The sequence below is a fragment of the Rhineura floridana genome, chromosome 11 (genome assembly GCF_030035675.1).
Source record: "Rhineura floridana isolate rRhiFlo1 chromosome 11, rRhiFlo1.hap2, whole genome shotgun sequence".
NCBI classification, from domain to species: Eukaryota; Metazoa; Chordata; class Lepidosauria; order Squamata; family Rhineuridae; genus Rhineura; species Rhineura floridana.
In genome coordinates, this window is record NC_084490.1 from 16,411,280 (window position 1) to 16,437,957 (window position 26,678).

The 26,678-nt window shown below is 45.8% G+C and overlaps 1 protein-coding gene across 4 annotated transcripts; it reads left to right on the top strand.

The window, feature by feature from the left end:
• The first annotated feature begins 11,116 nt into the window (after nt 1-11,116).
• Nucleotides 11,117-26,678, top strand: LOC133365904 (prostasin-like). Of its 4 annotated transcripts, none has more exons than XM_061588342.1 (6): nt 11,117-11,359; nt 19,863-19,886; nt 20,742-20,910; nt 21,764-22,038; nt 22,769-22,935; nt 24,410-26,678. In XM_061588342.1, the coding sequence occupies exons 1-6, from the start codon at nt 11,263-11,265 to the stop codon at nt 24,797-24,799; spliced, it is 1,122 nt and encodes a 373-aa protein (XP_061444326.1). In that variant the 5' UTR covers nt 11,117-11,262; the 3' UTR covers nt 24,800-26,678. The 4 variants fall into 4 exon arrangements, with proteins under 4 accessions (XP_061444326.1, XP_061444327.1, XP_061444329.1 ...); XM_061588343.1 differs by lacking the exon at nt 11,117-11,359 and adding an exon at nt 11,407-11,687; XM_061588345.1 differs by lacking the exon at nt 11,117-11,359 and adding an exon at nt 11,740-11,916.

Genomic DNA, 26,678 nt, shown 5'->3' on the forward strand with positions numbered 1-26,678 from the left:
TATGGTCGGGGGGACATTTCATTCTCCCCCAACTGAGAGCAGTCTGCTTACCAGCTGGCAGGCAGGACAATCCCATCCTGTGCATTGCCAGTCACTGCTCCTTCGCAAGCAGCATCTCTGCGCACAGGGAAGCCACCTGCAAATGAGCAGTGACTGGCACAGCGCAGAGTGGATCCTCTCGATCAGCAAGAGAATTCCATGCTTCAGGGTGCTGCTTCTTTGTGAGTGGCCCCTCTGCATGTAGGGAAGCCGTGAGGTCATATGGGAAAGGCACCGACCTTGTCCCATAAAGAGGTGCCTCCTTTTCCCATTTTTTCACTTCCCATGCACTCCTGCCTGCTGTTTTTGCCCTATGGCCCAGATCACTCTAGGGTGCCATACCCAACCCATAGAGATCTGGGGTTATCTGAACCCGATTCAGTCAAGGCCCAGGCCCAACCTGGCTCGGGCCTCAGCTGAATATGGAACAGCCCTACCTACAAGGCCTCACTTGCCAATTGTAGGGTCCAAGATGGTTGATACTGGCAGTAGTATAGTGGCAAATTCAGAAGCGCAGGGTCCCTTCATGATCGTTACACCCATGCCCCCTCCTCCCTTTTTTGCAGCTGGGTTGAGAATGAGATCTTTGTTAATGCCTTGTCCCACAACAACAGATGTTCACAGGGGCCAATAAGCTTCAAAGGGGAGAGTGTTAGCTACTGAAACAAGTCTTCTCTATGGCAGACTCATCTTTCAATCCGATTGGCTCCAATCAGCAGGAAAGGACAAGGAAGCATGGTAGAAGATTCTTCTCAGTGCTGATTGGCTCACAGTATGTTGGAGACATAGGGACCCTGCTCCCAAAAAAGTAAAGGGTCTAAGACCACTGAGACCCTGCACAACTACACCCCTGGATATTGGGGAAGAGACTCTTTGAGATACTTGTGTCCCAAGCTATTTAGGGCTGTTATTAACACCTTGAATTGGGCCCAGTAGCTCACTGGCACCCACTGCTGCATTTTCAGGACTGGTGACACATGGTCCCAGCAGGCTGCCCCATTTACCAGCCCAGCAGCTGCATTCTACACTAGCTGCAGCCTCCAGAGCATCTTCAAGGGCAGCCCCATATACAGTGCATTACAGTAGTTCAGATGGGAAGTCAACAGAGCATGAACAACGGTGGCCAGGCTATCCCAGTCGAGGAATGGCCATAGCTGATGAATCAGCTTCGGCTGGGCATAAGCACTCCTAGCCACAGAAGCCACTTGGGACTCTAGTAACAAGCTGGAACCCAGGAGTACTCCCAGCCTAAGAACCTTTTCCTTCAGGGGGAGTACAGTCCCTTCCAGAACAGGTCGTACACCTAATTTCCGGACACAGGAACACCCACCCACAGCACTTCTGTCTTATCAGGATTCAGCCTCTGTTTGTTGGCCTGCATCCGCCCATCACTGCCTCCTTTAATAAATAACATTCCAGCTAAATTCCATTTAGTACAAATCTGTTACCTCTTTTGCTGCACTGCAAACTCCTCTTTGCAAACCACAGAAACTCTGAAGTTCTGGGTGTTTTTTTCTTTTTGATCCTGTGCTTACCTTGGCCATGTATATATAACATTTAATAAGCAAAGTGGCAGAAGAATCTAACAGCTGTTGTAATCATTACCCAAAGTTATTCTCCCTTGAGGTACATTCTTCCAGCAAGCATCCATCTGGCATGCAGTCTTTGTGCACCCAGGCTTGTAAAACCAGTTTTTAGTGGCCCCTGGAAAAATGTTATTCTTGGCCAAGATCAAGAACAGAGATAAGCACACCAGTCCCAGGTTGAAGGAGGAGTGGTGTTTTCACTGGAGAACTGGTTCTACCACTTCTCCCTTGTATAGGATGCCAGATTTGATCTGGAAATGGTGGTCAAGTGGAGGAAAGGAGACAACAGTCAATTTTATTTTATTTTACAGGGAGATATAGCCAGGTTTGTAGTTAACAACCTCACATCTGAAAGTGCAGCACCTTAATCCCAGATGTTACATGGTAAGGGGTGGTGGTAGTACTCTGCACATGTTTGAAGGGACTCTCCCCTGTATTATAATTAGCTCTGAGGCTGCTTTGGCTGATACCCAACTTAGATGGCTTTAAAAAAGAATTAGACAAATTCATGGAGGATAAGGCTATCAGTGGTACTAGTCACAAAGAAAGGAGCTAGAGCACAAGCATTGCTGGGAATCATGCCTCCTCCGTTGTGGGTGGCCATCCTGTGAATACTCAGTGGGATGGAAAATGCAGTTTGCAAGCAAGTCCTCTCTGTTTTACACTTTCCAGGACTGAAGCCTGGCTTTCAAAACAGGCTTTGAGGGCTGAGTTTTGTTGGTCCTTGGTTTCCACCATTGTTCTGAAGTGCAAAAAGACTCTCTCAAATAGGGTTGCAAGATTCTTGGCCTGAGACTGATCCTGTATCTTTAGGAGAAGAGAAAGTATAGGAAAAACCACAAGGTGGAATTCTCCCTTCCCCCTGCTCAACTTTTAAAGATACAGAAGACCTCTTGGTTGCCAGAACCGGCCTCTGAGAAGTCTTTTGTATCTTTAAAAGTTGTGGAGGGGGGAGGGAGAATTCCACCTTGTGGTTTTTCCTATTACAGTGTTGCAAGAACACCTGCACTCGGCTGACTTTCTCTTCTCCTAAAAATACAGGATCAGTCTCAGGCCATGGACCTGGCAACCCTACTCCCAAGAGATCTTTACTCAAAATTATAGATGGCACCCTTCTGGGGAGGAGGGACTCAAATCTATGGATTAATTTCACCCTAAGTTCACTGTGCTTAATTTAGGAACATAAAAAGAGTTGTGCTGGGTCAGGTCAAAGCCCTTCTAGTACAGCATCCTGTTCTTACTGTGGCCAACCAGATGCCTATGGGAAGCCGGCAAGCAGAACATGAGCACACCTGTACTCCCAGCAACTGCTATTCAAAGGCATAAGACCCCCAACAGTGAACGCAGAAAATAGCTAGTAGCTGCTGACAGCTTTGTCCTCCATGAGTTTGTCTAATTCCCAGCCATGCTTGTGCTCCAGCACCTTTGTTTTATTTATTTATTTATTGCACTTGTATACCGCCCCATAGCCGAAGCTCTCTGGGCGGTTCACAGCAACTAAAAACATCAAAAACAAACATACAAATTTAAAACACATCTTTTAAAAACAATGTAAAACACAATTTAAAAAATGTAAAACAATTTAAAAAACACATGCTAATATTTATTTAACAAAAGTTAATCCTTGGTCAAATATGATACAACCATAACCCAGCCCAAGACTTATGTTTACATCTCACCCTTCTTTCCAGGAGCTCTGGGTAACATTTTATTGAGCAACGTTGCTAGATGCTAAAAAGACTTGGGGCCTGGGCATGTGACACAATTTTTCATAAAAGGTACATATGCTAATTTATATGTATAGATGCAAATTTAGGTCAAAAAGATAACTGGCTTTTGCTGTCAGGCTAACATTGAGCTATGGGGTGCCAACAGGATTTTCTAGGTTCAGCCCACCTCCTAAAGATGCCCCTAATCCTCAAAACAATCCTGTAAGGAAGGTTAGGCTGTGCGAAAATGATAAGCCCACAGACACCCATGAGCTTCATAGCTGAGTGGTGAAGTGAACCTGGGCCTAGCCAGTTCTTCTCTCACACTTTGTAACCACTGCACATGCTGGCTCCCTGGAGAATGGGAGGTGAATTTTTAATCTGGCGTGTAGGTGGCACATTGGACCCCCCCCAGTGTTAAAACCTCAGCCCCACAGTCTTGACATTCACTCATGTGTGTCCACAGGATTTTCCAGAGGGGGGGACACAAAGTAAAACACTGAAAGGGAAGAGAAGCTACTTTCTCACACACACAAAAATGAGAAGAATGGTGTCTGCATATTTTATCCCAGAGGTCAGATTCTATAAATGCTAGGTTACTCTTTTAAAAAACAATGAAAATAGGGACTCTGGGGATTATGGTTCATTGGAGGGGTAACTCCCTCCCCGCCCCACGGATCTCCATGCATTTACCACCATCTCCTTTTTTGTAATTTGGTGATGTGCACACATTTATCCACAATACATGGTTCCTCTGCTTTATTTTACAGGCCTAAACATGCCACACATTAATACTGAAACAGGCTTGCTCTCCTCCTAAAGGAAGAATTTGACATTTCAGTGATTTGGGGCCTGTAATTATGTGTCACCCAGGCACAAGGAAAAGTCAGTTTCAGAAAATATTGCCTCACTACTGCAGACTGGACAATTCAGAAACAGATGCATATCATAAACAATGCATTCTACTATGTGGCCTCTCTGCAGTCCCATATACGGACGGGTTGCTAGACCAGAAGAGCAGAGCACAGAGGAATACAGCCCATTCACAGTGAGCAGACCTTTTTCTTAAGTAAGGAGAAGGAAAAGGCCAATCGTTGATGGAGTAAAAAGAGTGGTTAAGTGAAGTATTAGAGCGGGGGGGGGGGGTAAGCTCAGGCCCAGGGGTTGAATGCAGCCCTCCAGGCTTCTTTATCTGGATCTTGGGACAGACACTCTCTGGGCCACCCCTCTTCCCTAGCCCCCTTTCCTAAGGCCACCCCCCCTCACTGGCCCTGCTTCACACCCCAAGTGTTTTTCCTTGGCTGCAATGTGTTCTTGAACTCTAGTAATGCCTGTTGCTTGTCTGGACGGAAGATGCATGGTGTGTGTGTATAGAAACTAGCCTACTGCTGCACAGACGAAAAAATTGTATTTGTTGCTCCACCCACTTTTGCTTATTGTCCCACCCACCACTGGCATGTGACCCTTGGCACGTTGCCCAAAAGGAATGTGGTTCTCAGGTTGAAAAAATTCCCCATCCCTTGAGACTTGGGCATTCTAAATGAAGGATTTGCAGTGCCCCCTTCCATGTTCTGCAGATAATGTTTTAAGATCACCACAGGTGCAGAATCCAGTTCTAATTGTTCCCATTTCATGGTCATATTGTTGGTGCTGAATTCAGGTGGAATTGACATTTGGGAGTGAAAACTCTGGTTGCAGATCTGCTGCATAGGGAGTTTGGCAATCCAGACCATTTGCGCTCAAGCAAACTTGTTCTGACGGAGGAGAAAAATAAGCCCTTCTGGTCTTTCCATGAGCAGCAGAGGCCATGGGCAAATAGTAGCCCACAGGCCAGAACAAGCCTTTATATGGTGACCTGAGAAAGGCTTTGGAAAGAAGATCAGGTGAAGATCAATTTGGCAAGAGTAATCCTGTCAAATGCAGGACTGACGCTGGTCTTTTTAAAAAATTACTCTGCTTCTCTGTCTTGAATGGCAGCCTGAAACAAAGACATTAAGCAGGTTTTCCTAACATGGAAATGTGGTAAGAAAAGCTCCACTTGCAACATTTCAATGCATGAGGCACGGGAGCAAGGATGGGGCGGTGAAACAGGCAGCAAACTGAACTATAAATTAGTCTGGTACCGTTATTTTTTTACATTATTTATTTATGTATTATTCATTGCATTCCTGGACAGGGAAATCTTTCTCCCTAATTTCAGATGGGACTGAGTGACAGCATGGTGACGTGAAGGCACTCTGTGCTCCAAGGCGCTTTTGTCATTATTAGCATTCACTTTAGTGCTAGAGTTGCCAAATCATAGGAACATAATAGGGAGCTGCCTTATACCAAAGCCATCCATTGGTCTATCCAGATCACGACTACACTGACTGGCAGTGGCCTTCCAGGTTTCAGAAAAGCTGGAAATGTGACAGTGAAGCTCAGCCTGAAGCCTGGGAGGGGATTGCATCCTACATGGGAAGTAGAGAGGTAGAAAGAAGTCCTCCTAGATTCCTAGACTGTTCTGTCCACTCTCACCTAAGCTCACCTTTCCTTCCAAGTGTGAACTGATATCCTCAGAGGAAACTAATCTCCCTTCCTGCTCCTTCTCTGATCTCAGTCTTCCTTTGTTTTTTTTGCCAGCATGGCTCCCTGAGAAGGAGCACAGATGCAGCAGACATCTCTTCTCAGGCATCTCCTGTCTAGTTAGTCAGATATGGGTCTTTTCTAGCTAGATGTATTTCCTACAATAAATTTTGCTATTTTTCTTATACCAGATTCTCGGTGCAATTTCTACCAACCTGAAGTGTAGCTACTGCTTAGTGTTTACTGCACACGCTTAATTCCACGAAATATCATTATAATCCATAGATCCTAACAAGAAAGAGGTCTCTTTTTCCTGGAGATGCCAGGGATTGAACCTAGAGCCTTCTACCTGCAGAACAAATGCTTTATCATTGAGCTAACCATTTGGCAACCTAGAGACTTCCTGCCTCCCCCCTTTTAAAGCTCTTAATGCAGCCAATGAGGCATGGGGCTGGAGGTAATACTCAGGTACTGCTGCCGAATCACACCCAAGTGGAAGTGGAGCCCTCACATTACTGGTGAGGCATTGAAAGAAACGGCCAGAGGCAAGTGCGCAGCTGCTGATGATTGGCCAGCCATGTCCTCGGTAGCCCTCCTCCCAGCAGGAGCCCAGATATCCATCTCCCCCTGCCTGACACCACCTGGTGATGCCTGCTACTAAGGATGCGAGAAGCCCCTCTGCCTCAGTTGCCATCCAGCAGTGGTGGTGGCCAAGTACCACCTCGGGCTCCAGGCCTCCCTTGCTGCACTTGGGTTCTCAATATCACAAATCTATTCATGTGATGAACCCATTCACTTGAAAACAACTTCCAAGGCCCAGCCCTTGCCCTGGCTATGTATATTTATTTTCTTGGTACTACTCGGATTATGTTTTAATAAGGTAGGTTCTGTCAATATGTGCTTTTCTATGTTATGGTTCTGAGATTGTATGCCACAAAAGATGAAATTATTTGTATTAGCATGAATGTACTGAAAGGAAACACTAAAAGGAAATCCCTCCCCTTTTGGATCATCCACTTTGTACAAACCTTCTATTCCTTCCCCATTTACTGGCTTCCTGGTTCATTGGGTGGGTTTGGGGGTGGGAGAGAGCATGAAAAACCTGGGGGGGGGGTAATTAAAATGCTGTGTTCTATTGTTAAATCATCTCTGATGGCCTTTTCCTCAGCCTCCTTTTTGGCCTTTAAGCTCCCCAAGGGGGAGGTGCGACCAGATCAAACCTTCCCTGCTGTGATTAATTTAGCACTTCACCAGATTACTGCCCCTTGCTAGAGCTTTAAACAATGCAGCCTCTGCACAACCACACAGATGGCAAAGAAATGAAAACTCTGCGACTGTAAACACATATATGCACCCCCATATTGGGATCGCCACCTTCCCCCCCATCACATCTCCCACCTGATGCACAACAGGCAGAAATTAATCAAGCACCCCTTTTTTCAGACGAGAAGGTGATGGGAAAAAGCTTCACCTGCTGCACTCTCTCCTCTCATGGAGTGATTAGAGTTTCAGGAGCCCTGCCAGGATGTAATACAGATCTAAATTAACTTTTCAGTGGATTCATTCCTCATGATAACATTGATTTAGGGTTGCCAATGTGGAACCCTTGGGCACACATGTGCCTGCAAAGGCCTTCCCCGGTGCCCTCCCTTCTACAAGATTAGGCATGAAAGCAGCATTCTGTTGTAGCCAGTAGAACTGGTGTGTGTGTGTGGTGCCCGCAACAGTTTCTATGATCTGCAAGTGTGCCCATTGGCCCAAAAAGGTTGGTGACCCCTAATTTATATAGACCAGTGGTCCCTCAACTATTTTTCCCCATGGACCACTTGAAAACTGTTCAGGGTCTTGCCAACCCTTTAATGATTTTGCTGCCTGTTGTAGCAATTATAATGCATTGTGCTATATGCTGTATGGTTTTTAAATGTATTGCTTCTTTTGTTTCTCATATATTGTATTTTTTTTTGCATTCCATAGAATTCAAATTAGAATACAATAAAACACAATTTAAAGTCAATATATTTAGTGTGATGGCTGTACCCTGTCTTCAACCACAAATCCACAGTCAGACCACCTCATGAAATTTGAGGACCACGGGTGATCTGCAGACCACAGTCTGGGAACCCCTGATATAGACCTGATACATCATATCGTTATTGTGAGTCCCTTCAAAGAGTTCCTCACAATAGCCCTGTGAGGTAGGTTAGGCTGAGAGATAACAGCTGGGCCAAGGCCTGCTTTATAAAACATTGTAGTTAAGCAGTAATTTGAACCTAGATTTTCTCTCTAACCAACCCAACCACTATATCACACTGCTCTGAAAGAGAAACTGACTTCATAACTATCTGGCAAAACACAACAGCTGCTTAAGCCCTGGGGACAGCAGCTGGTAGGACAGCTGGAAAAGGCACCTGTCCCTTTCCTTCTTGTCCCCCGAGGCACCTGTACACCCACGGGATGATAGGTTTCAGTTCACGTGTGGCGGGACAGGAAACCTTTAATTTTCCACTTGTTTCCTGACAGACATTGAGTCAGTCCTTCGCGCGTGTCATTTGACAAGCAACACAAAGCTTGGGAACTCCTGGAATGTACGGGCACTGAAGCACAGTCTACGCCGTGGGAATGTGTGGCATGATAAGGCTTAAAGCCAAGTCAACAAAAGATGAAAATGTTTTAATATGAGTAATATGAGATGACCTGGGGCCCAAAATGAGCCTGCTTCATTCAAATCAATGTTAAATTCAGCCACCCCTCCTGCCTCTTTTTTGCCTCCCTGATTTATAGTCCCTCAGCCTCCAAAGTACCTTTCTCTTTCCACGTTCCCTCCTCATTTTTCATCTGTCAGCCTTTGGGTTAATCCAGCCATCCGTCCTCTATTCCTGTCAGTATCATGGAACCTCCTTGTCCTTAGGCTGTATGTGAGGGTTTTCTCACAGCCAAATGAGCCCTTCGCTTCCCTGTCGGATACTGTAGTGTTCATCAACATTGTATTGCTGATATCTTACACCTGAATAGTTAGACCATTTACGAACTTTCAGTCACAGCAGCCCAGACAGTAGCTGAACTGAGGAGAGGTGTTAAAACAAAATGTTTAACTGCCGATGGTGATCATTCATTTTTATATAATTACTAACATGCAAAGTTTGTTTGTCCTCACAACAATACTGTGGAAGTAGTCACAGGCATTGTAATGGGGAAAACTAGAGTAATTTGCTGTTTGAAGAATGACAGCCTGCAAGTGCATGGACAATACGATTAGAGATCCTTCAACAGTCTACAGTTGCAAATGATGCAGTGAATAATCCTTGATCAATACACCATTACAGACCATGTAATGGGGTGGGAGGGCTAGGGGCGCTTTGCAATAACACAGAGATATAAGTGTAATCATGAGAACCAGGATGGTCAATGTAAGACAACTCATAATAGAAGAAAAATGCAGCAAAGCATCAGCTGTCTTTTCTCATGCTATGTGTGTGTGTGTCAGAGGTTTACATCACCTGCAGTTTTCTACTTGGTTCCTTCATCTTTAAATCGGGAGCACAGAAAGACTGTCATTATGAAAGGCTAGAGCTATAGTGATGCAGTGGTGCAGATGAAAAGAAATGGACTGCCTTCAAGTCGATCCTGACTTATGGCAACCCTACGAATAGGGTTTTCCTGGTAAGCGGTATTCAGAGGGGGCTGACCATTGCCGTCCTCTGAGGCTGAGAGGCAGTGACTGGCCCAAGGTCACCCAGTGAGCTTCGTGGCTGTGTGGGGATTCAAACCCTGGTCTCCCAGGTCATAGTCCAGCACCTTAACCGCTACACAGATAGGGCTCCAATAAAAAAAATTCACACCTCAAATCCTACCTGAGCCATGAAGTTTGAAGGTGAGCTTGGGCAAGACAATCTTTTTCTGCCCCTGCAGTAAAAATGGGTTCAATGCTGACCTGAGGGACGTGTGGTGTGGACACAGAAAAGAAGAGAATGTGAAATTATTTTCGTATTGGAAAATTAGAGATACAGAGCAGGTAAACAGGTATCGATAGTTAGACTAACTTATGTTAGTGTAGGTTTATGAAGGTTTTTGAGTTTCACAGAACTCTTTAAGTTTCTGCCTGATTAAAAGGTTTGTGACTGTCAAATACAGTTAGACATACCTAAGCCCACTAAAATCAAATTCACATAATTTTGAATTGAATGTTGTCCTTGAACCAAGAAGACATGGGTGCAAATCCCTATACACCCCAGCCCTGAAGCTCTGTCAGTTACACTCAGCCAGTCCCTTTCTCTCACCCTAACCTACCTACCTCACAGGCTTGTTGTGATAAAAAAAATTGGGGAGGGGAGCATGTACACCACTCTGAGCTCCGGGGGGAGGGAGTTGAGGGCTTTAAAAAACCCATTAATAAATAGGAAAAATTTGGCATCTAGCACTTACATCTATGCCTGGTCCAGCTCATCTGCTTTGCATCTCCATTTAAAAATACCATGTGGAGACCAGTGCTCAAAGGGTCAATTTAATTAAGTCTACAAGCCCTCCAACTCCCCACCCCAATTTTACGTACTCACCCCATAGCCTTCTAAAAAGAGTAGTTTATGTTAGGGATAGAATTTTTCCTCGAGAAGTTAGGGTCCCACAGAGGATTATGAGGCACCCAACACATTACATTAGATTGTGACTCCTCACAGGCCACTATTCACAGCCAAGCTGAGAGGCCAGTCAAGCAAATATGCCACACAAAAAAACCCTGTAGTGTTCTGGAGACCATTTAATGCAGGGGCAGAGAGACTACAACTCCCATCGTCCCTGACCAATGACCATACTAGTTAAGGTGTCTGTGTGCCTATGTATATGCGTGTGTATTCATACTTCTTTTGATTAGAATAGCACAAGTAAAAGCTTAGATGCTGAGAGCCCAATATAATAAAAATTAAGTAGGCCAGCCTCCCCACCTCTCACCCCCAAGAGCCTATCACAAAACGTAGAGGGGTCAGAAGCCCATCTTGCAACTGTTACACTAGCAAAGAGACTCCATGTCGCTTGGAAGATCTCTCCCGCTCTTTATGTGCATATCGCTCATCAAGGTAAATTTGGCTAGTTGTGCCTCTGAAAGGATCCTATTGCCAAGAAGGCTGCATCTACTAGGTAGTAGTTGGACCCTCACCGCCGACCTCTTAATTAGCGTAAAGGTCTCCACAGCTGTTGCCTCACGGGCCTTCTGCAAAGAAACACAAAATGCGGGGCTAGATGGGCCTTTTTATGTTACAACTTTGAGGGCTTCCGGGTGGGCCTCTCCAGCCTCCTCCTTCCCTCGACTCTGTCCTTTCTCCCGACATGACAAAACCAAAACAAACCCACAAACCCCAAACAACAGGGGCATGACACGAATAAAAAAAAAGTCATCAAGTTCAGCGAGGGGCTGCGGCGGCAGCAGCGGCGGCGGCAAAGAAGCAAGGCAGCCTGAGCGGGCGACAGGTGAGCAAGGCAAAAACATGCAAATGAGAAAGAGCAGCTGACTGGTTTGGCCCGGTGCCCAGCCTGTCACCAACAGGTTGGACAAGTTGTCCATCATCCGAGGAAGGCAGAGTCCCGAGCACAGCCTCCCTCCCTCACTCCACCTGCCTACGGGACTACCTGTAGCAGCCTACCTGGCGCGCGCTCTCTCACACACGCACTTGCGCTCCTCTTCAGAGCCAGCCAACACCGGGGCTCGGGACGGAGAACTCAACGAACCGGGCAAGGGAAATGGGGACTTTTCCGGGGGTCCTTGGCCTTGCACTAGGCCTGCTGCTCTTTGGCTCTGGTGAGTACCAAAGAAGAAGTGGCGGCCGCGGCTCCTCTCGTGTCTCCTGGAGTGAACCGACCAGAGAAAGGGTGTCTCGCTTTTCTCTCCTCTGCTCTTCCACTAGGGTGTTGGGTGCTGCTCTTCCCTGTCTCGCATCCACGCCCTGCATTTTGCCTGCTGGCCATTTTTCATCTCTTCCACTCCCGTTTTCGAGACGAGTCTAGTTCGGTGAGGTAAAGATCAAACGGTTAGTTCCAACCGTTGGCCTTTCTGTGTCTGTGGGTTGCGCTGGGATGTAAACTGCGCTAAGTTTCAAGCCCTCGTTGCTATGGCTTTTGAGGCCAGTGGCCACTTTGAGGGGATGGCAGGGGGGAAACAAGCCAAAGTGCTTGGATCCAAAGCCGGATGATTTGATTAGAGCGGACTGAGACTACCCAAAAGTAGAGCCATTCTGTGCTTAAGTGTAGGTTTGTTAGGGTGGGGGTAGGATAATGAAGTGTTTTGTCATGGTATCTGTGGAGGATAAATGCAGTGATTCACCATTGATCAACAGGCACATAAAATCATAGACGTCGATGGGTTACTTGCTTCAAACAGAGGTATAGGGGCTCACGCTTATCTGGAAGCTCTGCTTTGTAGCCTTGGCCACACCTGTGTCTAGGATATGTGGAGGCTGGCAGTGGCTGTCATACACAAAGAACAGGCACTCTGTATATGTTCAAAAGGATTCTTGTCCCTTTTTTCTGCTTTATCCTATCTTTTTAAAAATCACCACATGACATATGTAGAGCTTAAAAATGAGCTTCAGAGCTGCACCAAACTGTTTAAAAACAACAGACCCAAAATCTATCAACATACATAATGATCAGTTATGTTCTATATATGTGTTTTATTGCACTGAAGTAGTAAGTAGGAGAGGAACCATGACAACTCTTTAAAAGGATTCCTCCAAAACAAAGAACATTTGACAAACGTATCACACCAAGTTAGGCTGGCAGTTTAGCAGGTTCTGTGGCATAGGTGAGGGGCTGGCTGTGGTGGCAGTGGAGCTGTGACTAATGATCTGATGGTTTCTTCAAGTGAGAAATTTCACCAGACGTATCCCAGTCTTTCCTGCCTTCCTTCTCAAAAGCAGTGTACTGTGTGCACGGTTGGGGGTGGACTAGGTGCCACATTCCTAGAGGACAAAGGTCCTTTGAGTATTGGGAAAACACAGACAGAAAGAGAAGGGGGTGGGGGTGGCAACTGTCCTCCTTGGGACCTGTCTCAAGCCAAGGAAGAAGGAAGGGTTGTCATTTTCCTTTTTTTTTCCTGTTAGCACTCCTGTGCCTTTAACCAAAAACAGAAGAAATTCCACCAGGGAAGTGTTCATGATTCTTGCTGCTCAATGCCAGAAAGAACTGTATGTGGAGTTTCTTCCTGCCATGCAGCTGTTAAAAGCACAGGAGCTCTGCCTGGGACAAAAAGGTTCCAAATTGAGTTGGAAGTGATGTCTAGAGATGGTGCTCAGTGTTTTACAGAGAAGGGCTTTCTTTGGCTGTTGCGTTTTCTACTCTGGAAATCCCTGTTGTCTATTCTCAGATATGTGGGAACTGGTTTTGGTTATTCTTTGATGAAAGAATAACAGTCTGTGTATGCTCAGAGGTACTAAGTTTTCTTTACATTCTAGGGCTGGGTCCTTTATCAAAGACTTTGGACTGCAGTAGGGTCTAGGGGGAGTTACTGAGCCTGATGCTGGTGGGGAGACTGGCAAGGCATATGTCTGAACTCTTTCTTCTCCTCTGGGAAAGAAATGTGGCCTGGGAACCAAAAGGCATATAACCCTTTGCTGCCCCTCCCTCAATGCTCTTTTACAAACAGCGTAACCAACTTGTGAAACTTCCATTATCTGTCTTCCAACAACCCCGAAACTCTTTGTAACCAGACACCTTGCGGAAAAGAGGCTTGAAGCCAATCAGCTGGGAACAGCATGCTTTGATGTGCTCTCTCTGTGTGAGTGTGTGTGTGTGTGTGTGTGTGTGTGTGTGTGAGTGAGTGTGTGAGAGAGAGAGAGAGAATCATAGAATAGTAGAGTTGGAAGGGGCCTATAAGGCCGAGAGAGAGAGAGAGAGAGAGAGAGAGAGAGAGAGAGAGAGAGAATGGCACATGCAAATCCTCCATCCATGTGTGTGAACCCTTAAATCAGAATCTAGTGAGAGTTTGCATGGGTCTATATCCTGGTATAGCACAATGGAGAGGAGAGCCTGGCTGGGAGTCCACAGTCTGTGAGTTCAAATCCCCGCTCGTGTTTTCTGGGTGTAAAGGGCCAGCTAAAGATCACCCCCACAGTGAGTGGCTCAGGGGTTATGTGCCCTGCCACCTGTGCAGCTGTGAGGAAGCTGCATGTCCCAAGGAGCCCAGTTACCCCCCAGCTGGCAGTTGCGGGCAAGGAAGGGGCTGGCTTGTGCAGCTGGGGAGGACTAGCCTCAGAGGGAGGCAATGGCCAGCCCCCTTTGAATACCGCTTACCATGAAAACCCTATTCACAGGGTCGCCATAAGTCGGGATCGACTTGAAGGCAGTCCATTTCTTTTCATATGCTACTGTAGTAAAGGAGTAAGACATATGATCTTTCACCTGGGGTTTTTCATGTGACTGCTGCTTCTTGAGGTATAAAGCAGGGTTCTTTCCTCCTACCAGTGAATAATTACAGCCGGGTTCTATACCTTGGATTAGATGGTGTATCTTCCCAGTCTGGCCCCTCTTTTGCTAGAAATTTGCTTCAGTGTGTTCACAAAGATGAACTAACAAAGCTTGCAATACACAATAAGTTAGTTCAAACAAGTAGGTCCTGCAGTAAATTGCTGTAGTACTCTTATCCAGGATTCTAGCCAGCCATGCCCTTTTCCAGAATATCCTGCTGCATTCTCCTGCTCTGGGGCCTTCCACTTTTTCTCCCAGCAGACACTCAATGGTCTGTGGCCAATGATCTCACTCAGTCCTCATTGGGCTATTTGGGGGGATTTCTCCCGCTTAGGTGTTCCCCCCTTAAACATTTATACTTCTGCAAATCCTGGGGTTCCCCTAACCCTACTGATACCTCCCGCATGGTATTGCTTCAATATAACCTCCATGTTCCTACCTGGGAGACAGAAATTCTACTGTGAGACAGCTTTCCCTGTTACTGCATTTCCAAGAGCTGTACATGTTGAAATGCTGCCTCTCATGCAGCTGTGAAAGGTATAAAGCCACTATCAGGCAAGAAAGTGCAGTCACCACAGTTTTTATCAAGTGTTTGGTTTTCTCCTGGGATTTATGTTTCATTACTAGAAAGAACCAATCAAATTGGAACCAGCAACCATGTCAAAGTTTGACATGTTGGAAATGTATTGGTGAGGAAACTGCCTTGGAACTCAGATGGATTTTATTTATTTATTTATTGCACTTGTATACCGCCCCATAGCTGAAGCTCTCTAGGCGGTTTACAGCAATCAAAAACATTAAAACAAATATACAATTTAAAACACATATTTTAAAAACAATTTAAAACACAATTTTTAAATTTAAAACAATATAAAAACAATTTAAAACACATGCTAAAATGCCTGGGAGAAGAGGAAAGTCTTGACCTGGCGCCAAAAAGATAACAGTGTTGGTGCCAGGCACACCTCGTCAGCAAGATCATTCCATAAATTGGGGGCCACCACTGAGAAGGCCCTCTCCCTTGTTGCCACCCTCCGAGCTTCCCTTGGAGTAGGCACCCGGAGGAGGGCCTTTGATCTTGAACGTAGTGTACCGGTGGGTTCGTAAATTTGCCCTGGGGATGAATTGAAAAGTGTGTTTTTAACTGTCTCCTGTTCTGGAGGTGTGCTCTGTCTGAAAGGGCTGAGCCCTGGGAGGTGGGGTGGCGCAAGAGGGCAAGGATAGGTCAGGCTGGTTTCTTTCAGTGACATCTTGTCTCTAAAGGTGTGGCAGGCTTGAACGTCATTGCCAGGTTACCCAACCAGTTGGGCCTGCCTCTGTTCTAAAATGTCCTACTTGCTCATCTAGCAGCAACCTCTTAATGGCGGGGCCAAAACAGCAATCGATGTGTGTGAGGACTGGCCGTGATGCCAAGAATTAGCTTGTTGAATTGAAGCTGTGATGTTTTGTGGAGTCTTTCTGGGTGTCAATTTGTGGTGGAGGGCTCTGTCTTTTTTGGGAGCTCAAGTGAGTGACTTCACCAAAATCTGTTCCACACCCAGGTTATTTTGAGGGCAGACAAGAACTAGGGTCAAGCTGAACATAGTGCCTCCTAGAGAGATGGTATCTGTATTCACTTAAAAACACTACCGCCTACATGAGGTCAGGATTGGTGGTTCAAAAATATTTTTGTTTGGAATGAGTCATGGGGTTCTCAAAGTGGAACATGGTGGGGATGGACAAACTGGATAATATTACAGCCTTCCTGCAGGTCCTATCCCCTTGCCGCAGAACCAAATGGGCTGTCCAGGTATCATTATTGAAAGGATGGCAGCAAATGGGTCATTTGTAAAACAAAACAAAAAAACAAAACATTTTTTAAATAATAAAATTATATTAAAGATTGGGGAAAGGAGTTGGTTTGAGCCTGGGTAGGCAGGCCTCAATCCCATCCTTTGCACTGGAGCATGTGAATAAGAAAGAGTGCTTTTCAGCATGTGCAGTTTCTTCTTTCCCTTCCTCCACCAACTGAACAGGACAGGGCCTCCATGTTAGGAGAGGATTTTCAGGTCCGAGGACATGACACAAAACCTTGTAATTCTTGTGTTCAAAATTATGTAACTGGAGGAAACAAGATGATATTAACCACTTTCCAATGTGTCTGTTAAGGAGTGAAATGCCTTTTGGCATCAAATGTGGTTCAGGCATACTTGGTCTACCTGTATCAGGGTACTCACGGTGTGGTGGCACTGAGACTGTGGGATCCTCTCCCCACCCCATTAAGTTTTGCTGGGCCTCTCTTCTAACATTTAGATGCTTACTGAAGCATTATTTTGTTTCAGCCTTCCTTTCTGCCATTAAACCGTGTGTGTGTGCACCCACATAGTTAAATGGCTCTGGTTTTATCTGTTGCTCTTTTCCAATTGCTTTGTGTTTCTGATAATTGTATGTGCTTAATATTTTAATTCTTTCATTTGTCTTTTGATTTTGCAAGTCCCTTTGTGGGTCCTTGATAGAAAAGCAGGACAAAGATAATACATTGTGGAAAGGGGGCCCTTTTTTCCATTTGACCTGAAGAAGCCATTATTGGATCAGGACCAGCACTCCCCCCAAACCAAACACTGGCCCCTTTTCACATGGCGAATTATAGACAGTGATGCAAACTGAGTAGGGCCTCAAGGAACTAACTATGGTAATAGCATGTAGACCCTAGTACCAAGTCACATTTTAATTATTAAATAGGAAGTCAAACAGATCGCTGGGGTCTAATGGTTAAGAACCTCTTTATTCCTCATAACAGCCATTTCAGTTTTCAGACTAGTTATGACAAAACCAAACCATATTACTCTGCACTGTATTTTACAGAACAGATTTCCCAATATTGGGTCACCAAGAGAACTAGGAATAAATGGCTTGGACTCCTCTCATGCTTCCATGGCAGGGATGGGGGCAACTGTGGTCCTCCAGATACTGTTAGACTGCAACTCCCAGCATATTGGACCATTGACCATGTTGGCTGGGGCTGATGAGAGCTGGAGTCCAACAGCATCTGGAGGGTCATTCCCCATTTTTGCTCCAACTGCAGTTCAGTGTATAGAAATTGGCAGAGAAAGCTGTTCACAGCATGAAGATACTTCATGTCTGCATAACTGTGAAAAGGACCACTGCAACTGGTTGGAAAGTTTGTAACTTCTCTCTAGAAGCCAAAAGGCAGACCTTCCCTGGTGTACCATGAGATGGCCACCAACTTGAACAGCTGTAAAAGGGGATTAGGCAAATTTATGAAGGCTATCAATGGCTACTAGCCAAGATAGTTATATACCACTTCCAGGATAAGAAGCGCATGTCTCTGAATACCAGTTGCTAGAACTTGTAAGTAGGGAGAGTTATTGCACTCATGTCCTGGCTTGTGGGCTTCTGTAGGCATCTGGTTGGCCACTGTGAAACCTGGATGCTGGACTAGGTGGGGCTTTTGGCCTGATCTAATAGAGCTGCTCTTATATTCTTATGGACTGTGTTTGGGTGCTCAATTTTGCTTTCACACACAAAAAAGAGAAAATAACAGAAACTGGACAAATCCTGTCCACAGTATGCTTTCTCCATAAGCACAAAGCACCTGAAATTTGAACAACAAAAATGTTTGAAAAGAGTTAGACAACCCAAGCCCCAAAAGAAGGGCTGAATCTTGTATATGATATATAGCCTTCTCCTTGATACACTTAATGCCTTCAGGCATGAAACTGTCAAGACTTCCATTCCCATATGCCTATTTAGGTTTCTCTCTCCTCCCACTACATGTCCCCAATGACAATGTTGCTGGGTGCTCTCCAGGTCAGCACAGACTCGTCATCTTCCAAGAATCTCTGGCATGGCAGGATTTTGGAAAGTTGCTCTAGGTTAGCAAGCAGGGCAGAAAACAAGTTCCTGGGAAGCAAGAGAAACTGGGGCAGGAGAAGCAGAGAGGCCCGCCCTGGCTTCTTTCTCGTCAGTTGTAGAAAGTGGAACCTAAGGAGGAACCCTTAGAAGGGCCCTGGAGAAAATGCCTTTCTTGCTCTGTCAGTATGATGATGTCACCTGGTGTGTAATTTCCAAAATGGCACATGCATGGGGTCAGATGTGCCCAAAAACCATGACTTTTGCTGCCACTCTTTTTTTTTCTGGGTGGGATGTTGTACCTTTTGCAACAGACAAAAATCCTGTAGTTGTACCTGCAGCTTCCTGGTCTGGGATTGCAGCAGTTAGGGAAGACTATTCCTGTTCACTTTCTATCTGCTGCACCTATGCTAAAACACAGTGACTTTTTATTTATTTTCCTTACATTTATATCCAGCATTTTGTCCATCATGGAACTCAAAGGGGAAGGGGTGTATATGTGGTTCCCAGGCAGTCTCCCATCCAGACACTGAGCAGACTCAGTCCTACTTAGCTTCAGTGAGGTAGTGGCCCTATGTATCTTCAGATCATACCCAGGGAACTTGGTGGGACACACAATGTACATTCTCAGCTACTCTCTGTGTCCATCCTAGAAGTTATGAATCAAAGGAGGACTGTGGCTGAGCAATGGCTCATATCAAGATCTGCCTGGGATTGAAGCACCAATATATACAATCAGCAGAATCAAGTGGTAATTTGGTACAGCTTTTCTTGTACCACTTTTGGCAGCAAGTGGTGGTTTCAAGTCAGAATGCTGCGCTTCCACTGAAACAACTACATGTTGAGGGAAGGGTTCCACTTAGCCTTTGTCCTATGTGCAATCCAGACAAATTCTCTAACTAAATTCTTCTGAATGTCTAATGTTCCACCTCTGGGATCAGGAAGGGTCATAGTGATTGCGGCACAGAGGATAATAGATCAGTGTGGAGGACTGGATTCCTGGGTTTGATCCCAGGGCTTCCAGACAAAGCGAAGCCTGGTGACTTTTAAAGACATTACAGTACTCAGAAATTGAACCACAAAAGTGGGATCTTGATGATACATTGAGCTGGCTCCACCTAATGCAACCAAACCATGGCTTAACACGACTGAGCAAATAGGCAGGCTCATGGAGAGGGGATCACAGCCGCTGCTCTCCTCCACTGATGGTCCTGCTATTGCACTGCTCTGAGCTAAACCATGGTTTGGCTTAGCATGTTGTCCAAATCCAGGCTCATGGTTTGTCTGCAGCAATACACCCATAAGCTGTAAAGCGAGACAAAGCTTGGTTATAACTCATGCTTTGGAGTAAGAGAAACCATGAGACTGGGTATACTCAACATGGTAAGTCAAACCATGGCTTGAGTAGCACAGAACAAGAGGACCAGGGAGAGAAGCACGGTGGCTATGATCCCCTCTCTGGGAGCTGGTATGTTTCCTCATTTGCATTAAGCTATGAATTGGCTTAGAGTTAAAGTGCAAACCAGCTCATGGTTAGAAGACTTTTTCAGGTCACTCCTGGTTTATTTTATGTTAAAAGATTCCAGTGCCTTTTCTCAGTTTTATTTGCAGAATGGTTGCAGCTGTCTTTTATACTTCACTCTTTTTTTTTTCTCTGCAGTTGTTGGAGAGACCAGAGCACAAGGTAAGAGATCTGCGAATCTTGCACTAGATTTTTTTTAAAAAAGCACACCATTCAATATGTAAATCATTGATTATCCTTCCTGTTTCCTCACAGATTAATTTAACCTTCACTGATTATTTAGGTTCCAACTTCACTTTCTAGAGTCAGCCTTTCCCAACCTTTGGGTCCCCAGATGTTGTTGGATTACAATTCCCATCATTCTTGACCACTGGCTATGCTGGCTGGGGCTGATGGGAGTTGTAGTCCAACAACATGTGGGGACCCAAAGGCTGGGAAAGGCTGACGGCTAGAACACAGTAGATTCTTCCATAATGCTCAGGCACTGAAGCCTTCAACACACTGGGAATCTTCTTCAGCCAGCCCCCTGGCCTGAGATTTCAGGAGCCATTGTGCATATGCATTCATACATATCTCTGCAGTCATAAGGACTGCAAACATAGTTTTTTATGTTTTAAAATGCAACACTGAGAGATTCTCAGGATGCTGACTTCGGTACCCAATTACATGCCTTTTGTATCTCTTGCTGAACTGTGGAATATAGGAATGTAGGAAGCTGCCTTATGCTGAGTCAGACCATTGATCCATCTAATTCAGTATTGTCTACACTGAATAGGAGTGGTTCTCTAGAGCTTTGGGCAGGAGCTTTTCTCTAGGGATTGAGCTTAGGATCTTCTGCATGCAAGACAGATGCCCTACCACTGAGCTATGGTCCTTCCCCACAGAGAAGAAGAAATATACACACAGAGCCTGGATACACAATCCCATAACATTGTTTGATCATTACATACAAAAGAACATGTGCTGTGGTGGTTTCTAGCATGCTTTTTCACTGTACAAAATGTCTTTTATCTGCAGGAGTCTGTGGAGTCCCTGCTATGGGGCGGATCATGGGTGGTATGAATGCCCAACATGGACAGTGGCCCTGGCAAGTCTCTCTTAGTGATAGCGTCAGCAATCGTCACCTTTGTGGAGCAACTCTTATCGCCCCCCAATGGCTGATCACAGCTGCTCATTGTTTCCCTCCGTAAGTGCAAGACATTCATGGAGAAAGATACTGTTGTGGGTTTTGGAGAACAGACAATGTCTTTCGGAGACAGGATTTAAATAATAGGGAAAAAAAACTGATGAGGCATGCGGGCAGTCTTAATCTTTCAGTTTGTAGAACAGAATACAGTGGGTAACTTCCCCCTTTCTCGTAATTCTAGAACTAAGTTTATTATTAGCTTTAGTGTTTGTATGATGCTTTTGAGTGTTCAAAGTGCTACACAAGATGATGTATGTGAAATTGGAAAAGACCCTAAAAGCTAGGCAGTTGTTATATCCATATTTCAGAGGGGGAAGAGTGTGAGGTTGAAATAGAATGGCTTTCCTAACACCACTTATGGCAGAGGCAAGATATGAACTGGTGACCCTCTCCTATCCCCAGTTCATAGCTTAGTCTCTGAGCAATTATGCTGCCTTACATCTTAATCAATTTTATCTTCTGTTGGTCTAGGGCAGACAAAAGGAAGCCTTTTTTATTCATCACATTAATGTATGAAACTTACTTGGTGCCATCTGCGTAGCCTCTGCAGTGCCAGGAGAAGACTTTTTTATTTGGCCAGGCTTGTTTTTTGAATTATGGTTTAGCCAGCCAGCCAGCCCGCCTGTGCGCCCCTTATTAAGAGAGCTAAATCTCTAAATATTAGTTTCTGGGACAAAATTAAGTGGAAGACTATCGCTTTCTCTTCTTGCACATATGCTAAAGATCTCAGTCTGACTGTTGTTGGAAACAGTCTGCTCCAGCACAGATCCTCTTCAGACCTTTGTGACACACTCCTTTTGCATCTTAATAATGGATTTTGATGCAGACCTGTTGCTTTCTCTTCTTTCTACAGGAGGTCTAAAATTGAGAACTATGATGTCATTCTGGGGACCTTCAAGCTCAATGATCCCCCATCCGATCTCGTAGTGCTGCAAGTGGAGCAAGTGATCAAACACCCTGACTTCACCGAAGAAGAAGGATCTAAAGGGGATATTGCCCTAGTGAAGCTCAAGAAGGCAGTTACCTACAGTCGCACAATCCGGCCCATTTGCCTGCCTGCCTCTTCTGTCACCTTCCCCGCCGGCATGAAGTGTACCGTCACTGGATGGGGAAATGTGCTCTTATCTAGTAAGGAAGAAATGTTTTCACCTAGGGACTAAAGTTTACTACATGGCAGAACCTGTTATCGTGCTATGATGCAAACACATCTGGAATGGGGGCACAGATGTCTATAGAGGATATCTCACTGCCATGCTTCCATAGTGCTGTCTCCCATCTTTCCTTTCCCCTACTCTCCCCCCTTGAAAAAAAAGCCTCTTTCTAAACTTCAGCATGGAGGCTCAAGCCTGGAAGATGTGAAATGGTCATGAAGAGGCTGCCTCTGAGTATGTGCTGAATGCCTTACTTTCTCTCGCGCATTGCCATGGAGATAGAGTTATTGGAGTGGAGTCAGCATTTGCCTGACCTGGCACTTCTCTCTCTTTTTTGAAACTTAACTCCGTCCCCCAGCAATGCACGCACGCACGCATCCAACCTCCTAGGACTGCAGTGGGGACTGGTCCACTGCTGTACCAAGCAGCTCCCCCACCTGTTTTGCGACCTTACTTACAACCTGCCCAGGAGGTAGCAATGGTTGCCAGCTTCCTTATTCTCAGTATTGCCTCTTGTAGGACTTGCTAGGGAGGAGGATGGGGACAAAAGTAGAATTAGTTGGCTCTGCCTGTCATTGGCTCTGGCTCTACCAGCTGTTGGGCTCCTGCCTTACACTCTTCTGGTCCCAATAGGCACCAGTCCCCCTCTGCAGGACAGCCCTTCTCCACATCTGGTCACTGACTCTGAATTTTATTGTTTAATTTAGCAAGTCTTCCCACACCCAAGAATCTACAGCAGCTCGAAGTACCAATTATCGGGACAGACACTTGCAAGTGCCTGTATAGCCGGAACCCTGATCCTGAGGACCCCTACATCATCCACGATGACATGATCTGTGCTGGCTTTGGTGAGGGAAAGAAGGATGCCTGCCAGGTGAGACTAGAAGTGGGGGGATTGGGAAGGCCCACTCATTGGGGAAAGGGGATGGCAGAGTTATTCTCTCATCACTTGAAAACGAGGGGCTGAAAGCCTTGCTTTGCACTATACAAAAGGCAGGCCTCTTTTGGACAGGCCAGGGGGGATGCCCTTTTGGTGTTGTGCCTCAGCCAACCAAAGGTGCCAGCTAAGCCCTGGGAAAGAAGGAGCTGTAGTGATTTAGGACTAGAATCCCCTTTCTGTGTATAAACATGCACACCATCCCTTAGCTAAATTGATTATTGGGCACTTTATAGCCCTAGTCAGGTGTTCCCTGTACTCATGTATATAAGTGATCACGTGACAGAGCGCTCAAGCCCTGCTTTCTTCGGCCTGGTGGGCCAGATCTTTATTTCTCTCCCTCTGGCTGGCCAACTTTGATAGGTCCCACCTGTTGATCATCTGTCATATCGGGTGACTGAGAGGTGTGTGGTCCCACCCATCTGTCAAAGTTGGCCAGTGTGGGTTGGGGAGATCGTAATCAAGCAGAATTGAACTCCCCACCCATCAATGGATGGACGGGGGAGTTTAATCCTGCTTTCTACAGGGACTGACTATGCCATCGAGTTCTCCAAAGGGGTCTTCCTTATGCAGCCAAATCAAGTGGGATTGAACCTGTTGCATCAGCTGACATCACCTACCTTTTGGGTGGCATCACCTGATAGATAGGTGAGTGTAGTTTTGGGGAAATGATCTTGTGAGCCAAAGTGGAATCCCTGGCAGGTTAAGATTGGCCTGAGAAGTGGAGACCTTGTAAATCATAGCCTGTTGTAGACCCCTACGTGAGTTTAAGGGCAAGATCTAAGGGTGGAGCACCTGCTCTATTGTGGAGGCTCCCTTGCAGTTTAGAATCCTGAGGACTCTACAGGGAGTGAAAGTCTCCTCTACTTGTAGAGAGCTGTACATAAAGATGATGTGCAGGAGGGGGCGAGTCTTGGCACCTATGCCCACTTCCCCTCTCATAATTGCTTATACGTGAGTGTGGCAAATGCCCAATTAGGGCTTATTTGTTACAACAGTGGCTCAGAAGTTAATCCCATGTACTACAGTATGCTTTAAAGGCCAGTCACATGGGTTCCTGTAACAAAATAGTTACCCCTCATCCTATCCAAGCAACAATATTGTAGTAGGGACCTGTCTGATGGCCCCACCCATCAAGTTGCAGAACTTTGAAATGTTAACTGCAGCACCACAACCACCTATAGAATCAACAGTGTTATGCTGTAGTACAAGTTTTGAAAAGTCATTCAGAAGCAAAGCAGCTATATTGAATGGTTCTTAAGGACATACTTTGGGCCATTCTAACCCCCTTGGCTCCCTCCAAATGTCTGCCTGTGTATGAGTCAAATGTGGCGTGTGAATGAGTACTCAGAAAACCAGCTGCTTGTGTTCAGCCATAAATATCTTTCCTAACTAGTACAATTTTTCCTAGGGTGACTCTGGGGGACCCCTGTCCTGCCGTATTGGCAATGCTTGGTTGATGGCAGGAGTGGTGAGCTGGGGAGACGAGTGCGGAGCCCCCAACAGGCCTGGTATCTATATCCGCATCCCATCCTACGCTGACTGGATTAAGGAGAATGTTCCAGAGGTGACACTCAGCCAAGTGACTGCTGATGTGGAGCCACTCTCAGAAGAGGGCATGTGCTCCAACGTTACTGATGCTAGCCGGCCTGGACCTTATGACGACATCCAGCCCTATCCAGGCTGGTCCCGTCCCATCAACCCCACACAGCTTCCCTCAGACAGTACTGCTTCCTGGGCCTGCACAACTGACCTGCTCATTCTTGTCCTCCTCCTTCAGACCTTCTACTATTTATCATAGTGCCATATGACTGACTGCATAGGGAGGGGGTCCCTTCTTACTGCCATGCCCAAGTGGACGGTCTCACTATTTCACAATCTGTCACACCTCATGGGGTTTTTTTGCCTTGCTTTCTGAAAGGATGTAATTATCTCGGGTATTATTACAAAATGGCAACCTTGTTCTGGAGCAGAGGTTTCCATCAAGCCATGAAGGTCAAGCCATGTGTGCCTCAGTCTGGTTAGTATATACCTTATATGCCAACTTGGTACAGTCTGTTTCACCTATTCCTGAGCTTCCCTCTGAGTTGTCAATTTATGCCAATCTCCTGAGTCTGTTGCTGAACAACTTATCATTCCTTCACACAATTGTAGAGGCCCCAAATGGCAGCCACCTCCTTGCCTCTTTGGTAAGGATAGACTCCCATACATTCTGGAACTCTTTCTTAACCTCCTCTTCATGCCAATTCCTGATCTGATTTCTGCACCTTGGTTCTCACTAACCCCTGGTTTTACTGCATCTGCCAATTTATTCCTTGCCCCAACCTCTTTATCTTTATCTGTCGTATGAAAGGTGCCCTTCAGCTTCCCTCCAACCTGTAAAATCAGTCTGTCGCATAGTTTCTAACAGGGTGGCTCCCATCTTGGTTCTTTTGCGGCAAAACTTTGCTCTTGCTTGCTCTTTCAGCTTCAGTCTGGCAGGGTCCATGCACATTCCACTGGCACACCAGAGCTTGCTGCCTGGTCTCACACTAGGATGTGAGCTTGGCCCTTCCAAGTCAAATCAGTCAGTTGATCCCTTTGCCTGTTCCATAGGATCCAGTTCAGACCATTGTCTGGTATCCCACCCAACCTGATGCCTCACATGGCAGTCTGATGTGCTGTAAACTATCCCTTCCCTGTACCCCTTTCTAGGGTGACTTTGGGGGACCCCTCTCCTCTTGATTAAGCAAAGCCAGGGTACTGGATAGGGTGGTGAGCTGGGGGATGTTGTGTGGGGAGCCCAAATGACTTGGCCTCTATGCTAACGTTTCAGTCTATGCTGATTGGATCAAGACCACTGTCAAAGATGCGACACTCAGTGTTGTGACTGAGACAAGCGCCAGTCTCTGAGGAAGGGATCTGTGGCGCTCTAGGGGGTTCCATGGCACCTGCCACGGTCTCCACTCCAGCTGCTTCCATGGCACCCAATGTATTCTTTGCTTCCTGGATTTTGCTGGCCTGCTGGGCCTTGATGTATGCATTTTGGGGATGGCTGAGAGTCCATGTTTCCCTATGCCTCCTTCCAACTCAGAGACTGATACAAGGAGATGGAGCAAATAGTGCCGGGAGTTTGGAACCAACCCTACTTCTCAAGTAGCTGCTACATTTTGACCCCTGGTGGGGGACTAGATCAACTCTGTGTGCTGACTGGACTGTAACTTCCCTTGACTGGGTTGGATTTTTGAAGCTGTGGGGATGGTTACCTCCCTGATGTTTCTGTGTGTGATCAATGAATCCCTCCACTGGTGGCTGGAGTTGTGTGTCTTTGTGTGCACATGCATCTGTGTGTGTGTGTGTATGTATATATATGTGTGTGTGTGAGATAAAGAATTGTGGGAAATGTCCTCAGAGCAACACTATTTCAATATAAAATGTCCCACATTGTTAGCTTGAAGATTTATTTATGATGCAGCATGACTCAAATGTGAGGCAGAAATGGAATGGGACCATTTAATCTAATTATGCTGGTGAGTCATGGACATACTACTTGTCTTCCCTGACAGCCTGTATTTGCACATCTTTTTAAAATGAATTAAGTATGCAAGCATCTGTTTGTTTATTGGGAAGGATGACATTCAGATACTGCTTTAATGATGAAGGGTTTTTAATAAAATATATAGTAATTCTGAATTGAGAAA

Coding starts and splice junctions, on each gene's coding strand:
- LOC133365904 (XM_061588342.1), top strand. CDS start 11,263: ATGACACGAATAAAAAAAAAGTCATCAAGTTCAGCGAGGGGCTGCGGC. Junction 11,360..19,862: donor GCAGCCTGAGCGGGCGACAG/GTGAGCAAGGCA, acceptor TTTTCTCTGCAG/TTGTTGGAGAGACCAGAGCA. Junction 19,887..20,741: donor TGGAGAGACCAGAGCACAAG/GTAAGAGATCTG, acceptor TTTTATCTGCAG/GAGTCTGTGGAGTCCCTGCT.